The sequence below is a fragment of the Heliangelus exortis genome, chromosome 25 (assembly GCF_036169615.1).
Source record: "Heliangelus exortis chromosome 25, bHelExo1.hap1, whole genome shotgun sequence".
Lineage (NCBI taxonomy): Eukaryota > Metazoa > Chordata > Aves > Apodiformes > Trochilidae > Heliangelus > Heliangelus exortis.
Genome location: NC_092446.1, coordinates 5,047,049 through 5,062,972, shown reverse-complemented (window position 1 = coordinate 5,062,972; position 15,924 = coordinate 5,047,049). Strand labels below are relative to the sequence as shown.

Genomic DNA, 15,924 nt, shown 5'->3' with positions numbered 1-15,924 from the left:
ACATAGCCTGGGTGCACTTCCCTGATGGCACTTCCCTGGGGTCTGCAGAGAAGGGAGCCCTGGGAAAGGGGCTGCTTAGTGTGGTCCATGCCAGAAAGCCCCATCAGGCACCTGACGAGATCCCAAGGGACAGCCATGGGTGGGCTGGGCAAGGCTTGGGCAGGAGACTCCTAAACGCTACGTGCCCTGCCCACTGTCGGGCAGAGTGCTGGCTCAGAGCTGTCATCTCCCACTTTGCTTTTCAGCATCGGGTGGAAAAATCTTCCCCAGGGGCAGGTTTCCAACCACAAGTGCTGGAAGCCTGACCAGGCAGCCAGGTCCCGGGTACAGCAGAGCCCTGGCTTGGATCCTGGCTGAACGCAGGCTTACGGTGCTGGGTTTTCCCTGGTGGTCTTGGCTCACCCCAGGGTCTGCTCTCGGGATGTCCCTGTGTGCCATGGGATGCTGTGCCCGGGAAACAAAAGGGCCTGGCAGCACCTGGCAGCACCCAGCACTCGTGACTGTGCCGCAGAGGAATGAAGTTGGGGCAGGTGATCAGCTACCATGACCCGATGCCTCCTGGCTGGCACAATGGCCCTGCCTGCCCTGGGGACACAGTGCAGCACAACAGGCCAGGCTGATGTGACAAAGGGGGATGGGACACACAGCCACCCTGCTCTGGCTGGCCCATGGGCCAAGGCAGAACATCCATGTTTGCAACAGTCTGTCACTATCACATCAAATGAGATGGTTTCCTGCCAGGCACCAGTTTGAAATGACAAGGACCTAGAGGTGGCTGCGTGATGTGCACACAGTGCCCTGGTGTGTGGTGTGGATGTGGCTGGTTCAGCAAAGTACCAGCACTGGGCAAATGGGTGCCAAGTTGTTGGCTTGTACTGGCCAAGGTTTCCTCTACCAGTACAGGGATAAAGCCAGCACGAACATACCCAGACAGGGTACCAGGTACCCCTGACCAAGAGCCAATTATCTAGGGTAATTTCCCTGCTTTGCCCCCTGGCCTGTGTGCCCACTCAGTGTGCCCGTGTGCCTGTGTCAGGCTCTTCAGAAACTCTGGGGAATGAGCTGTCACTGTTCTGCAGTTCTACACCAGCCCACCCCCCAAGGCAAAAATCAACCTAACAGAGACAGCAGCAACACTTGGGCGCTTGCCTGACCTCTGCTCCATCCTCACACAGCCCACCTGAGTCCCAGTTCCCACGTCTGCCCCATTTGGTCACTGGGTCCTTCCTCCCCCTTCGGGAGAAGCTCCTGTGTCAGACCAGGGAGTGTCTGAGCCTCAGCTCCAAACGTGGCCAAGGCACCCAGGCAATGCCCTCCTGGTGCCGGGGCTGAGCTGCTCCTCCGAGCTGGGGATGCTCGGGGGCGAGCTCGGGGCAACGTCCCGGGCCCTCGGGCCTCTCAGAGCACCAGGGAAGGCTCCGCATTCCCGGGCCCCGCTCCGGGCCCGCTGGCTGTGTTTGCTTGGCAGCAGGAGCGGAGTGAAGTTGCTGCTGCCAGCAAACAAACACGAGCCGGGCAAACGGCAGCGAAGAAAACACCCTGCGGAGCTGGTGTGAGTGAAACTCTGGGCACCGGCAGGGCAAGGGCTCTGACAATGATTAAACTGGCCAACCCAGATTTCCCGGCAAGGCAGCGCTGGGCTGGGACCCGGTGGTTCATATTATGCAAATCACCTGGATCTGGGAGCATGAACGTTTCGGGCTGGAATTCCCCTCGGGCCGGCAGATCGCGTTACCCGCCCGTGCTATAAAAAGCAGCGAGGCGGCAGGGCTGGCCCATCGCACAGCCTCCCTGGCCCAGGAGCGGTGGCTAGTGGCCAGTGGCCGGTGGCTAGTGGCCGGGCAGGGCGCGCTCCCTCTCCCCTCACTGCTCTCTGGATTACCTGCCGCCCGAGGACTGCCAGCGCAGAAGGTACCAAAGCTTTTTCGCCCGGGGCTTGTTGAGCCCCCCCCGCCCGGGCCGTCTGCTTCGCCCCCTTCTCTTTGCCTCTTCGCTCCCTCCTGGGAGTGTTGTCCCCTCCTCGCTGCACACCTCGCTCCCACCGCAGCTGACAGCCCATGGGGGGGGGGCACCAGCCGCCATTCTAGGGGGGCACCCTCCAGCTTTTGTCAAGCTAACAGCAGGATTTGGGGGCCGGGCAGGGGCTTGGTCCCCGCTCCGGTTGCAGAGCTACCGGGATGTGCTTCTGGTGACTGGTTGAGAAGACGGCGAAGTGGCCGGGGGCCGGGGTAGGGGGGGGCAGCACGCTGTGCTCCCCAAAGCTGCTTTGCCGTGGGGCTGGGGGAGGACTTGACGGCAGAGAGCCCCGCGACGCCTGTCCCCACCGAGGGGCTGCTCAGCCACCTGCTTGCTGTCCCTTTGCCCTTTGCTTCCCCGGGGATGGCGAGGTCAGGCTAAGAGGAACGCCGTGTCCCCGGTTCGCCCCGGTTCGGCTTCCCTGGCTCCCCGGGGGGGCGGTGTGGGGGTGAGTCAGGCCCCGGCCGGCGGGCTCTGGGCGGGTGTTTCTGCAGACGGGACCTGGGAGGTGACGGTGGGCGGAGGGACGTTCCGGGCTCACCCCGCACGGTCCCGGTCCCGGTCCCGGGGGAGGCTCAGACCCCCCGGCTCACTGTCGGCTCTCGGCACAGGACTTGATGGCGGGATCTTGCGAGATCAGCAACATCATCTCCAACTACATCAGCGCCATGTACCAGTCGGAGGAGGTGCAGCCAACCTTGGACATGCTGGGGCACCTTGGGGACGATGGCACCTTGGGACTGAGCATATCCCCCAGCCAACCTCCAGCACAGAGCACAGGTAGGACTGGGGGCAGCCACGGGGGCTTCACCGGGGGACCTGGCCCAGCAGGCAGCAGGGAGGCACTGGAACTGGCTTGGAAGAGCAGCGCAAGGTTCTTGTCCCACTGGGGAAGGTCAACAGATTCCGTCGTGCCTCAGTTTCTCTAGGGCTGTGTTTGCTGCAGGGCACAAGGTGCAGCTGCTTGAGGCACATCAGGGGCACACGGGGAGATGAGGGAATCATTGCCCTCCTCCCCAGCACAGCCCTGGGGACAGATTGCCAGGAGAGCAGTTTGGAAGTGCAATCCTGGTAACAGGGGTCCCAGTCTGCCTGTGGCACCGTCACGGGACATCCCTGGGGACTGCACCAGCAGAGCAGGGCGTATCCCAGCACGGCCAGGTCAAACGGCACGGAAACCAAGGGTGAGGGGAGGGGCAGGGCACGGTGAAGCAGCCTGGATCCCAGAACCCTCCAGAGGTGCAGGGCCCACTGTCCCCCACGTGATTTCCACGGGAGCAGCCCCGTGGTGCTGACACAGTCGCCCTGCCCCTCAGCCCTGCTCTCTGTCCCTTACAGACAAGTCAGAGTGGTTCAATGAGCTCCCGTACCTCTGGACCAAGGTGCAGGTGCTGGAGTGGATCAGCTACCACATAGAGAAGAACAAGTACGATGCCAGCTCCATCGACTTCTCCTGCTGCAACATGGACGGGCGTGCTCTCTGCCACTGCTCCAGGGACCAGATGCGCCTCATCTTTGGGGCCCTGGGGGACGAGCTCTACGACCGCCTGCACGAGATCAGTGAGTGTCCCATGTGCCCTTCATCCCCAGGCCCTGCCACCTCAAAGCATGAAGCTGTGCCCCCCTCAGCAGCCCGGGACCCCACGGGCACTCAGGGGGCTGCCTTGGGGAGGCTGTACCAGGGGACGTGGTGGCACAGAGCAGAGCCCCAGGGCTGGGCTCAGCTCCCAGTATGGACCAGTCCCCTCCGTACCAAATAGGCATCGCTAATCCCAGTCCCCCCACCCGTGCAGCCTCTGATGAGCTGAACTGGATCATTGACTTGCTGGAAAAAGAGGATGTGACTACCCAAGAGACCTTCCTGGACTCCAGCCACCTGGGTGAGAGAAGGGTCCCAGCCAAGCCTTTCCCCAGGGACCACATGCTGATGCAGGCAGGGCTAACCCTCTTCTGCTTCTCTGCCTCTTCCAGAGATGGGAAATCCCTGTGCCAAGGACTCCCTGGAGGACATGAAACCCACAAACCCTTTCCTATCTACAGACTTCACCTGTTTGCCTGGTGCTGTGTCCCCAGGCAGCTCTGATGTCTCAGGTCAGTGGTTTTGCCCAGAAAAAGCTCCCTTTGGTTGCAATGATCTGGGAGATCAGTCAGGAACTGCCCCACTGCCAGTGGCAGGTTTGGGTCTTTCACCAGCAGCCTGCAGGGGCCCTGAGCAAGGGTGAATCAGGGAGAAGAATCTCCAGATGCCATCAGCTGGGGTCTGAGCCTGTTCCTTTGCCTCTCAGGGCCTGTGATGTCCCACAGCCCCATCTCTCAGGACTCCGGTGGAAGTGATCTTGACCTCGACCCTACAGAAGCAAAGCTCTTCCCTGATGGTGAGTCCTTCCAGGAGCTGGGAGGTGAGGGCTTGCTCCTTCCAGCAGCTGCAACACATCCTGTCTGGCAGTGATTTAGGGACAACACCTGAACATCTATCCACACACTGGGAAGGAAGCAGGGGGATGGGTTTCTCTATGCCCTGGATCTGCTTCTCCCCATTAAGCAGTGATGGGGGAGGCTCTATGGCAGATCTGGGACAGCAAAGACAGCAAGAAGCATAGACAGAAGGGACAAATGGTGGCATCTGGGTCTAGGCTGCAGCCAGAGATAGCTGTGTTCAGTATTGATCCCAGGAAGGACACTGGGAATACTGGTGATGCAAGGAAGCAGCAAGGTTTGGGGTACAAAGTTCCCTGCCTTAAGCATGGTAGCATGGGTTAGGCTGAAGGGAACAGGGTGGCCTTGCTCTCAGGGGGATGGCTCCCTGCTACCTGATCCTGAGATGAGGATGCAGCCCCTCATACCTCCCCCCACCCCAACCAGTGCTTCACTGGTTGCTTCTGCTCCCAAGCAGAACATCTCTGTGTCCCAGGGAGAGGGGAGCTCTGAAGTGTTGCTAAATCAGAACCGTGTCAAAACATTTAATCTGTGACAACAGCCTGATGTGTCTCCTCGTGTCTGTGTGCACAGATGGATTTGCAAGGAGCAAGAAAGGGGACAGCAAACATGGGAAGCGGAAACGAGGCCGACCCCGAAAACTCAGCAAGAACAGAGAGTGCCTGGAGAGCCGGAAGAGCAAGCACTGTACGTGGAGCCTCCAGCCCTGGGACTGGGGCTGGGACTGGGACTGGGGCTGGGACTGGGACTGGGACTGCTTCCCCCAGTGTTGCTCAATGCAGGGAGATGGGAGGAAGGGCTGTGTCCACTGGCCGTGCCCCTTGGCAAGAGGGTTCAGGGAGATTCCAAGTGCAGGGACCTCCAGCCCTCAGCAACTTGCTCTCTTTTTCCAGCCCCAAGAGGTACTCACCTGTGGGAGTTCATCCGGGACATCCTGATCCATCCTGAGCTGAACGAGGGGCTGATGAAGTGGGAGGACCGGCGGGAGGGAGTCTTCAAGTTCCTGCGCTCGGAAGCGGTGGCTCAGCTCTGGGGTCAGAAGAAGAAAAACAGCAGCATGACCTACGAGAAGCTGAGCAGAGCCATGCGGTGAGTACCCCCAGTGTCACCAGGGAGGACCTGCCCCACAGGGCTGTGTCAGACCCCAGGGCTCAGCTTTGCTCCCCCACAGCATGCAGGGCTGCATCCAGATCCCTGATCCCATCCCAATCCCCTCCAGGTATTACTACAAACGAGAGATCCTGGAGAGAGTTGACGGGCGACGGCTGGTCTACAAGTTTGGGAAGAACTCCAGTGGATGGAAGGAGGAGGAGGTGCTCAACAGGAACAAGGAGCTGTAGGAGTCCTGGACAAGCCAGGGTCTGACAAGCCCTTGGGGGCCAGACCCGAGCAGGAAACTTTGCCTGCAGTATCTGGAAGCCGCTGCCCCGTGCAGCGGGTAAAACTCCGACCTTTGTGTGGGCATACTGGTGCCTGCTGGTGGCTGCCAGCACCGAGGTGTTTAGAGCTCCAGTAGGTTATTGTAAACTGTGTCTCCTACTGAATTTGTAACTCCCACTGGAGCTGCAGTGACTTTGGCTGTTTCAAAGCCTGGACAAGTGCAAAGTGGAAGAGAAGTTGGAGGAGTAGCTGGCACCTCAGTGTGAGCCCAGCAAGTCCTTGGCTGTCACCCCCTGCCTGCTGGGCAGCACCACTGGATCACTTGCCATCAGACAGACCTTGCAGATATGGGGCCCTCTGCCATCTCTGCTTGCACCCTGTGTCCACCTTCAGCACCCTGGGATGGGTGAAGTTCTCCTGAGTGGCAGCTTCTTGGTGTGGCACCTGCTGAAGGAAGATGGGAACATTGTGGAGCTTCACCTGGCCCTGGAGAACCATCCCAGCAGAGAGAACTTAGGACAGTGGGGCCACTCTGCATTTCCAGCCTGGCTGCTTTCATCTAGCATCAGGCCTTTTCCCCCAAACTAGCTTCTAATTTATCTAAGACCCCCACAGAATTAATGTACAGATATATTTTTTCATGACTGAGGTGTTCCCGTGTGAGTGTGCACTGTGGGGCACACACGTGTGTCTTGTGGCAGGTGGAGATGCTCAGCTGGACTGAAGCGATGTCACGGGGGCACAGACTGGCTCTGTGCCACCACAGGATGGGGGGGATGCCAGCCCAGCCAGGCACCCAGCAGGGCCATGTGGTTTCCTCCCTTTCAAATGGGAACATAAAAGGAATAAATGGTTTGTTTTGGGTTTTTTTGTACCTTGCTGTTGCTTTGCTTGTTTTACTTAATGGCATTGGTAGTGACCACACTCGTGCTGCCTGGAATATCCCATTGCATCAACCACATCTGCCAGCAGCTCTCTGCCTGCTTGGTCATCGGGGCACAGGGGCACAGGGTGAGGTGGGCTGCGTGTCCAGAGGTTGGTGGGAGTGAGATCTGGAGCCTTCCTCCCAGAGCCATCATCTTCTACCTACCCTTGAACAGTTCTTCTGAGATCCATCCAGCAGTTCAGCCCCGGCACTCATCTTCACAGGAAGGTTTTCCTGGAGCACTGGCTCCAAGCCAGCATTTTCCAGTTGCAGGCTACTGGGAAGCAAATTCCTGGGTGGGCTGGTGGGGGGGTCTCTGTCAGCTCCTTCCACATTAGGGTCCCCAGCCTAGCTGGGGGGTATGGGCTGTGGGAGGACAGAATCACAGAATCATCCAGGTTGGAAAGGACCCCTCTGAGATCCTCAAGTCCAACCCTTGATCCACTCCCCCCGTGGTTCCCAGCCCATGGCACTCAGTGCCACATCCAGGCTCTGCTCCAAAACCTCCAGGGATGGAGAATCCACCCCCTCCCTGGGCAGCCCATTCCAATGGCTGAGCACCCTCTCTGGAAAGAATTTTTTCCATATATCCAACCTAAACCTCCCCTGCGTGGCTTCTTGTCTTACTGAGAGCTACCTGGGAGAAGAGCCCGACCCCCCCTGGCTCCAACCTCCTTCCAGGGAGCTGTAGGGAGTGATGAGGTCTCCCCTCAGCCTCCTTCAGACCAAGAACCTCCAGCCCCTCTTTGGCCAGTGCTGCTTCTGACACCGAGCTGCAACCTGTTTAGGGCTTGCTTATCTTCCAGTCTGGCTATTTGGGAACCTCTTCTAGGACTTGGGTGCCTCTCAAGGACCACATCTTCAGGAAAGGGGCCACTGAGGGAGGCCTGGCAATGTGGGACAGCCCAAACCCATCATCTGCCCCTTTTTGCTCAGCAGCAATGCTGGCCTTCCCCAGATACCAGGGGGCAGAGAGGGTGACCAAGGGGCACTGGGAGCATCTGTCTGACCCACAGGACATGTCTGGGGGGCAGCAGAAGGAGTTCATGGGGTCAGAGGCCAAGCAGATTCTCAGATACATTTCTACCATAAGCACTGGTCCACGGATCTTCCTTGGTTGTTGAGCACTGCCTGGATTTCATGATGAGCCTTTCCCAGTACTGCTGTGAGGGTCTTGTGGCCACCCTCACCTCTCCCTGCTGTGCAGGGCTCTTCTGAACGTGGGCATGTAGAGGACAGCACTGCTCAGCTCCTCTTCAGCCCTGGAAACTCTGGGACTCTTCCTCTGAGAGCAGAGCATAACCCAGTCCAGGATGCCCAGGCCAGAGCACTGCCTCATCCTTCCGACTGGTGTCAGCAATACCTGGGGTGACTGAGGAGGGGAGCAGCCCCCAGGGAGATGGGAGCAGTTCTGGGATGTCCCTAGGGAGGAAGGGTGTCTTGCAAAGCCTGAGATGCCTTTTTGGCAGCAGGACCTGGCCACTGGCAGCCCTGACTGCCTTTCGAACTGCTGAAGAGCTGGTACAGTTAAAAATCACCCAGCCTAAAAATCACCCATCCTCCACTTGCCTGAGTGTGACCCAATGCAAAAGAGGGAAAAATGTCTTTCAAAGCAAGGTCTCACATGAAGCCTCTCACCTTACTCCCCTGGGCTGTCCTGGCTGCAGCAATGGGAATTATTCCTGCTCATCCTGGCTGGAGTTTGCACTGCTGTGTCCCCCCCTTCCCAGGACATGGATAATAACAGATGGGTCCAGGGCCTGGGGAAACCACAGACCCTGCTGCAAGGTCTCCAGTTTTCCCTTCCAAACTCCTGATAGCCATGATCTTTTGTGTCCTGCTTCTCAGTGGCAGCTGAAGGACCTCCTGAAAATGCTGCAGGGACATCAGCCCCCTGATTTTCCAGGGCTAGGAGGTGCCCACGGGTCAGACCCAACCTCTTGTGGGTGGGTTCACTTGCCTTGCTGGTCCAGCTGGGATGCTGCAGCCGTGCCATCCCCTGAGCACCCTTGCCACTAAGAGTGGGTCTGCAGTAATGGGAATCACAGGGATGACAAAAATCCCGTGGAAGCCCTCCACCACTCGCCTTCCAGCGTGCTGGGCTGAGGTTGCATCACTCCCAGCTCCAAATGCTGCCATGAGGCCATCAAGGTTGCCCCGTGGTGGAAGAAGAGGTCCCAGTCCCTGGGTGTGAACCAGGAGCCAGCCCGTGGCCTGGGCTGCAGCCAGCCCTCCCTCACAATTCCTTGCATAACCTTCCCCAGGGAACAGGTTTTCCTGGGTGGTGACTCCAGGGAGAAGAGGGTGCTCCGGGGTGCTCCAGCCCCATCTCTGACCTCCAGCTCCACAAGGAGGTTTGCTGGGATGGCAGGAAGGACAATGCTGGGATGTTTGGGCTGATCTCAGAGCAGCAGGTGTGGGAGGGGGCTGGGAAGGGGGTTGGTGGCAGGCAGCGAGCAGGGCAAGCCCAGCCCCAGGACAGCTCTCCCGGGAGCTCCTGGCTGCCTTTCCTCCGAGTTTGGGGCTGTGGGCGAGGTGTTTATTCTCCTTCAATAGATAACCCAGGAGGTTGGCAGGGAGAGGGGAGCACTTTGTCACGCAGCCCTGCTGTCCTGCCAAGAGCACCTTGTTTGCTCAAGCAGTTTCGTTTCTTTCCCACTGCGGTTTGTGTTACCTAACTGGCCCGGGACAATGTTTAACCAGCTGCCACAGCAGCAGGGAGCCGCCTGCCTCTCCCTCCTGTCCCCAGAGCCCACCACCATCACCCCACTGCCACAGGAGCCCCACGGGACCCCCGGGTGTGTGGGCATCCCGGGCAAAGGGAGAAGGAGTCAGGAGGAGAAGGAGACGGGGGCTGGAGGAACAGAGCTTCCCATGGAGTCTGCAGAGCCAGGGGGAGCTGGAGGAGGGCAGGCAAGGTCGGACACACACCCATGTGCAACACCAACACACCCCCAGGATAACCCCTACAGTCACCTCCAAGCCCATACTCAGCCAAACCAGAACACTGAGAGGAAAAAGGGATTATCTGGCTTTTTCAATCTCCTTGAAGAAGGCTGGAGTCCACGGCAAGCCATGGCAGAAAATGAATTAAAAAATGATTTTCCTTCCAAACCACCTTCCCTCACACATTTACGCTGGGCTTTGCTGGGAGACATTTCCCACTGGATAGTCTCAGGATGAACACATTTCTGGCACACAGTTCTCATGGAAATACCTCGGTTATCTTTCAGGTTTGGGCATTAAAGCAGGTTATTCTCTCCCTCAGGATCCCCCAAATGGACACAGGGACCATTGCTGATCCCTGGTCCCAGTTAGGGATGGCCAGTTGGAAGTGGCCAATGCTTGCCTGGGACCCATGGACCAAAAGCAAAGTGCTGTGGCTAAAATGGGAAATGGGGTGAGAGGAGAGGTTTCAGCTGGGCCAGCAAGAAGGTGTTTGATATCCCACATGTCAGACCATGAACTGCCCCTGAGCACAACAGAGTGACCGGATTTTCCAGCTGAGCTGGAGTGCAGCCATCCCTGCAACGGATCAGAGTAGATGGGAATGTGGTGGGGAAGGGGACAAGTGACCCCCTGGAGAACCCCTGCTTGTAAAAAGTCTCTTCCCAGCTTTCCTGGAGCCCCTTCAGGCACTGGAAGGTGCTCTAAGGTCTCCCCAGAACCTTCTCTTCTCCAGGCTGAACACCCCCAATTCTCTCCCCCTGGCTCCAGAGCTGCTCCAGCCCTCCCAGCATCTCCGTGGCCTCCTTTGGACTCACTGTGGCCCCAGCACTGCAGGAGGCTCTTCCCAGAGCTGAGCAGAGGGGGAGAATCCCCTCCCAGGTCATGTTTTTGGTGATGCAGCCCAGGAGGTGGAGGAGAGCAGGTTTATGTTGGTTCAGGAGCTGGGATGGGGTTTGGTAGCAGGATGCAGCCACGTCAGGCTCAAACCCAAGCTGGATTCAGGGCTGGGCTGTCATGGCTGAGCCCCCCAGGGCTGTGTATCTCTGCCCCAGGGTGACAGCAGTGACTTGGGCTGCCAGACAACGTCCCCCCTGCCAGGAAGCCCAGCAGTTTCTTTGATAACTGCTTACAGCGGGAGCTGCCCCAGGGGTGTCTCGTTAATCCAGGAGAGCTCCCTTGCTGATGGTAACTCCCCTGTTAAAACCTGGGGCTGTTTCGTTGTTAAACAAGAGAGCATTTATTTCTGCTGGAGGAACTGGGAAGCTGCTGTGGTGGCTGACTGGAACCAGAGCCAACAGGTAGCCAGCAGGCTGGGCCCACTGGTGAGCACCCCAGGGCACAGGGTACCACCCTGGGGCATCCATATGCCCGTCTCCCCTTTTCCCTGCAAACAGCACTGGTCCCTCATTCCTGCAGCCCACCCATCCCTTGCCTCCAGCCACAGCTCCTAAGGACCCAGGAGGTCTCCTGTTTGCCTCCCTGCCATGCCAGTACACCCAGGATGGGGCTGGAGGCTCCAGGCTCACAGCACTGTTGGCTTCTGTCCTGTGTCCCATGGGAGGGATGGATCCAACCCCACCTGTCCTGTGCTCTGCTTGCTGCTCCTCTGGGACCAGGGCTCTTCCCGGGGCTTGGCCATGTGGCTCCTGCTGGTCCCATTAGCTGCTCCCTGCTTCTCATGGACAGACCTAGGGACCTGCTCCCAGCCTAAAGCTTTATTCGCCCACAAGTTTGACACAGCTGCATCTCTGCATCCTCCCCAGCTTGTGGTCCTTGCACAGATGTATCACTCCTGCCAGATCCTGCACTGCCCAGGTCAGGACGGATGTTCAGCCCTTGGCTTCTGGCATCCCCAAAAGGATGGCACGGGTGGGTCTTCCCAGCTGGATTTCTCCCAGCTTCCTCCCTCCCCCTCCATCCACCACAGCCACCAAAAATCCCAGTCCTGTTTCATTGTGAAACAAAAATAAATGTTCATTGCATTCTTGTTTCCTGGCCAACTCTACCTTTTGTTATCCACCAAACACGTCAGGAGCCTGGCATGGCACCAGCTTGCAAACAGAGGCACTGGGCAGGGAGTGCAGGCTGGAAAGCCCAGGAACAAGAGAGCACGGACTGAAGGTCCTGACCAAACTCATGGCATGTGCAGAGGGTTGGCCAATGCTTACACTTCACTTCCCCAGACCAGCAGCTCCTGAGATCCCTACATTCTCACACCTCCAGCTCTTCTGTCTGCTTCCTGCTGAGTAGAAAATACGGAAAAAAAAACAAAACAGAAGCCCTCTGAGCCCATCAGGATGTGTAGTATCAAAAGCCCCGGTTCCTGGAAAAATTTCCTCTAGGCTTGGTGCTGAGAACACGTGGGGGCGAGGGGAGCTGCAGACCCTGCAGCTGAGGAGTGTCAGGGATTAACTCATTAATCCCTGCAGGAACTCATGGGCTGCAGCTCCCAGACATTTTCTTTTCTCCACCTTGTGCAGATTAATTTCACAGTGAGGTTTTCTGTAGCCCTGTTCTGCTCCGTTCATTGTTCACCTTCCTATCCAGCTGGGGTTATGCACTCACCTTTAAGTTTTCATTTGAGAATCCGGGTCGTAAATTTATGGATTCTGAGCCCACAGAATCATTTTGGGTACATTGTGGCCCCAGTTCAGCAAGGCCCTGCTCATCGAGCTACCCTCTGACAGCCACAGGCAAGGTCATGCAGCAGGGAGGGGTATGAGAGAGGCTCCCCCAGGTCCCTGCACCCCAGGACCCTGGGACAGAGTTCATGAACACCTGAAATCAGAGAGGAGGGAAGAGGGGATCAGCCCTCTGCTATCAATGCCACATTCCTGGGGTCTAAAGAAGCCAAACACATGGGGAACCATTTGCTGAGTGTTTTGTTGTGTCCATCAGGTCTGGCTGTGGAGTGCAGTATCTCTCTGGGTGCTTAAGGAGCAGCCAGGGAGTTCAGGACTTCAGCAGCAAGGTCACATTTCTATTTTCTGTTTCTGGAAGGGTTCAAGGGGTTGATGAGCAGGGATGAATGGGATGGTATTTGCCAGATTCCCCCACTTGCTGGCCTCTGAAGGCTGGGGACATCCCTTAACCTCTTCCAAAGCTCCTCAAGCAGTCCAGCACTGGAGAGAAGGGCTGTGCTGCAGGGCAGGGTGTCCCCTGCCACCCAACTGATGGTTCCTGAGATTGGCCACGAACAACAGAAGTTTCAAGCTGCCTGGTGTGTCCCTGCTGCAGGGACAGGGGTGGCAGTGCCTGAATTGTGGACACACCCACTGAGCACGAGACCTCCTCGTGCATCAGGTGTGCTCTCCTCCAGGTCCCCAGGGCAGAGGTCTTCTTGGGGTGGGGATGGCAGAGTGCCTTTCTGGGATGCTGGTCTTGTCAAGAGAAGACAGCAGCTCCTCCAGGATGAACAGAAAGTGTCTGGCCCCAAGTCAGCTTCTGCCCAGTGGCCAGGACCTATAGGGCCAGATGGGCACTGCTTTGTTCACCTCTTTCTCAGTTTAACCCTGAATTTTACTGGTTATAACTACAAATTCATTAACATATATTACAAGTTTTAATTCTACATAAAGTAAATTCACACAAGCAGCTTGGCCTGATATCCTCTCCTTACAGGAGTTAATCCTGTCAGGATCTTTCTCTTTTTCATGACTTGCCCAGGGCATGCAGGGGAAGCTCTTCGTGTTCCCCACTCCAGCAGGGTGGTGGGAAACAAGTTCAGGAGACTCTGCTGCAGGCATGAAACTTGGAGGGATAATGTTCCCCGGGGGTTCTTTAAGCACAGCAGGAGAGGGGCACAGGGAGAGACCTTGGCCTTGGGCTGCAGCCCGTTCTCCTTCCTTGGGCACACTCCAGCCCCTGAGGCTCGAGGGTCCTTGGTGCTGGGAGCCCTTCCCAAGCCACCCCAGGTCCCCAAGGTCACTCGAGCTGTGGGCAGGTCCCCAGCCTTTGTGCCCAGGCCCATTTGTCCCTCATCCTCCTTTCCCAGAAGTGACGGTGGCAGGTGGTGGCAGGTGGTGGCAGGTGGTGGCAGGCAGCCAACCCCACCTGTCTGACAGGTAGAGCAAGGCTGGGGGCAGCTGCTGGCACCCACTGCCTGCCCCAGCCTGCTGGGCCCTGCTGGGGGCTGCCCCACCACAGAGGGGCTGTGCCATGGTGGCAGCAGGGTGACACTGAGGGGACAGCAGGAGGGCTGGGGGCAGCACACTGCTGGTGGCAGGAGGCACCATTCATCATAAACAGAGATGTCCCAGCATCCCTGAGGTGGGAAAGGGCCCCTGAGACCACCCATTCCAGCCCATAACCTAACACCACCAGATCAGCCAGACCATGGCACTGGGACACATCCAGTGTCTCCTTAAACACCTCCAGGGATGGTGACTCCAGCACTTCTCTGGGCAGTCATGGCAGTGTGGAGAAGTTCCCACTAACTGGAACAGGGAAATAAGAGCCTGATGTTTAAAATGGGAGAAGAGAAAAAAAAAGAAAAGAAGAAAAAAAGGAAAAAAGAAAAAAAGAAGAAAAAAAAAAAACCCAAACAAAAATGCAGGGAACTATGAGCCACCCAGTGTCACCTATGAGCCACCCAGTGTCACCTTTGTGCCCTGGGAGGTCATGGAGCAGATCCTGCTGAAGGCTCTGCTGATGGCACATGGAAAATAAGGAGGTTATAGGTGACATCCAGCATGGCTTCTTTAGGGGCCTGACAAATCTGGTGGCTTTCTATAATGGGGCTATAGCATAGGTGGATAAGAGCAACTGATGTCACCTCCCTGGACTTGTTTAAAGCATTTGACACTGTCCTGGACATCCTTGTCCCTCAACTGGAAAGATGGATGGAGCACTCAATGGATAAGGAATTGGCTGGATGGTTGCACTCAGGTCAGGGCAATCCTAATCACAAATATTGGTTGGGCAAAGAATGTATTGAGAACAGCCCTGAGGAGAGGGACTTGGGGGTGATGAGAAACTCAACATCAGCTGGCAGTGTGCACTGACAGCCCCCAAACCCCCCGTGTCCTGAGCTGCATCACCAGCAGTGTGACCAGCAGGGCCAGGGAGGGGATTCTCCCCCTCTGCTCTCAGGGGGTGACCCCTCCTGTAGTACTGGGTCCAGCTCTGGGGTCCCCAACACAAACAGGACACAGAGATATTGGAGGGAGCGCAGAGGAGGCCATGGAGATGATGGGAAGGATGGAGCAGCTCTGGATCCAGGCTGAGAGAGCTGGGGGTGTTCAGCCTGGAGAAGAGAAGGCTGCAATGGGGAGACCTTAGAGCACCTTCCAGTGCCTGAAGGGGCTCCAGGAAAGCTGGGGAGGGACTTTGGACAAGGGCCTGGAGGGATGAGATGATGGGGAATGGCTTTAAACTGGAATAGATCGATTATAGATTAGACATTGGAAAGAAATTCTTTGTTGTGAGGGTGCTGAGCCCCTGTCCCAGGTTGCCCCCAGAAGCTGTGGCTGCCCCATCCCTGGCAGTGTTGAAGGTTGGATGGGGCTTGGAGCACCCTGGACTGGTGGGAGGTGTCCATGCCTAGCTACCATCACCCTACTATCCCCAAAGAGGGAGAACAAATCCCATTTATCCTGAGGAAAGAAGCACCTAACAGGCTGTGACACAGAGAAAGCTGGATGTGGAAGGGGCTGCAGCTCCTGTGACCTGGTGAGTGTCCCACAGAGTCCCCGGGGTGGCAATGAGCTCATTTCACTGTGGTTATCCTCCTCACTGCATGCCAGGTGCTCTGTCATGAGGCAAGAGGAGGAGCAGGAACAGGTTATTCAAGGTCTGTGGGGCCCAAGGCAAGCACAGGTGAGTGCAGGCACTGGGGGGGGGTTGGGGGGCCCATGTGGGGTAGACAGTGGGGTGCAGTCCCTGCCTCTTCCCAGAGGATTTCCCAGGGGGTGGGTCTGGGAGCTCAGCTCAGACACTGCAGCAAGGACACAGGGAGGCTGGGGGAGCAGCAGACTTTGCCCCCACCTCCAAGGTGCGGTGGGGAGGCTGAAGAGGCTGCAGGGAATAATTATCATCCCGGCCAGAAAAGGTGGGTTGGGGTCAGGATGGGTCACAGCAAGGTCAGATCAGGGGGACCTGACCTGGAATGGGCTCAACAGAAACCCCCGTGTTGGATTCCCCAGCACGAAGGAAACCCTGGACACCTCCCTGGGCAGTTGCTGTGTCTCTCACCACTGCCTGCCCAGGGGGACAACCAG

The 15,924-nt window shown here is 57.5% G+C and overlaps 1 protein-coding gene across 4 annotated transcripts; it reads left to right on the top strand.

Annotated features, from left to right (window-relative positions):
* The first annotated feature begins 1,647 nt into the window (after positions 1-1,647).
* On the top strand, positions 1,648-6,706 carry ELF3 (E74 like ETS transcription factor 3). Of its 4 annotated transcripts, none has more exons than XM_071768359.1 (9): positions 1,648-1,911; positions 2,628-2,796; positions 3,355-3,576; positions 3,810-3,896; positions 3,988-4,107; positions 4,302-4,391; positions 5,026-5,139; positions 5,346-5,541; positions 5,672-6,706. In XM_071768359.1, the coding sequence occupies exons 1-9, from the start codon at positions 1,663-1,665 to the stop codon at positions 5,790-5,792; spliced, it is 1,368 nt and encodes a 455-aa protein (XP_071624460.1). In that variant the 5' UTR covers positions 1,648-1,662; the 3' UTR covers positions 5,793-6,706. The 4 variants fall into 4 exon arrangements, with proteins under 4 accessions (XP_071624460.1, XP_071624459.1, XP_071624458.1 ...); XM_071768358.1 differs by having other exon boundaries at positions 4,302-4,415; XM_071768357.1 differs by having other exon boundaries at positions 3,777-3,896.
* Positions 6,707-15,924: the final 9,218 nt, after the last annotated feature.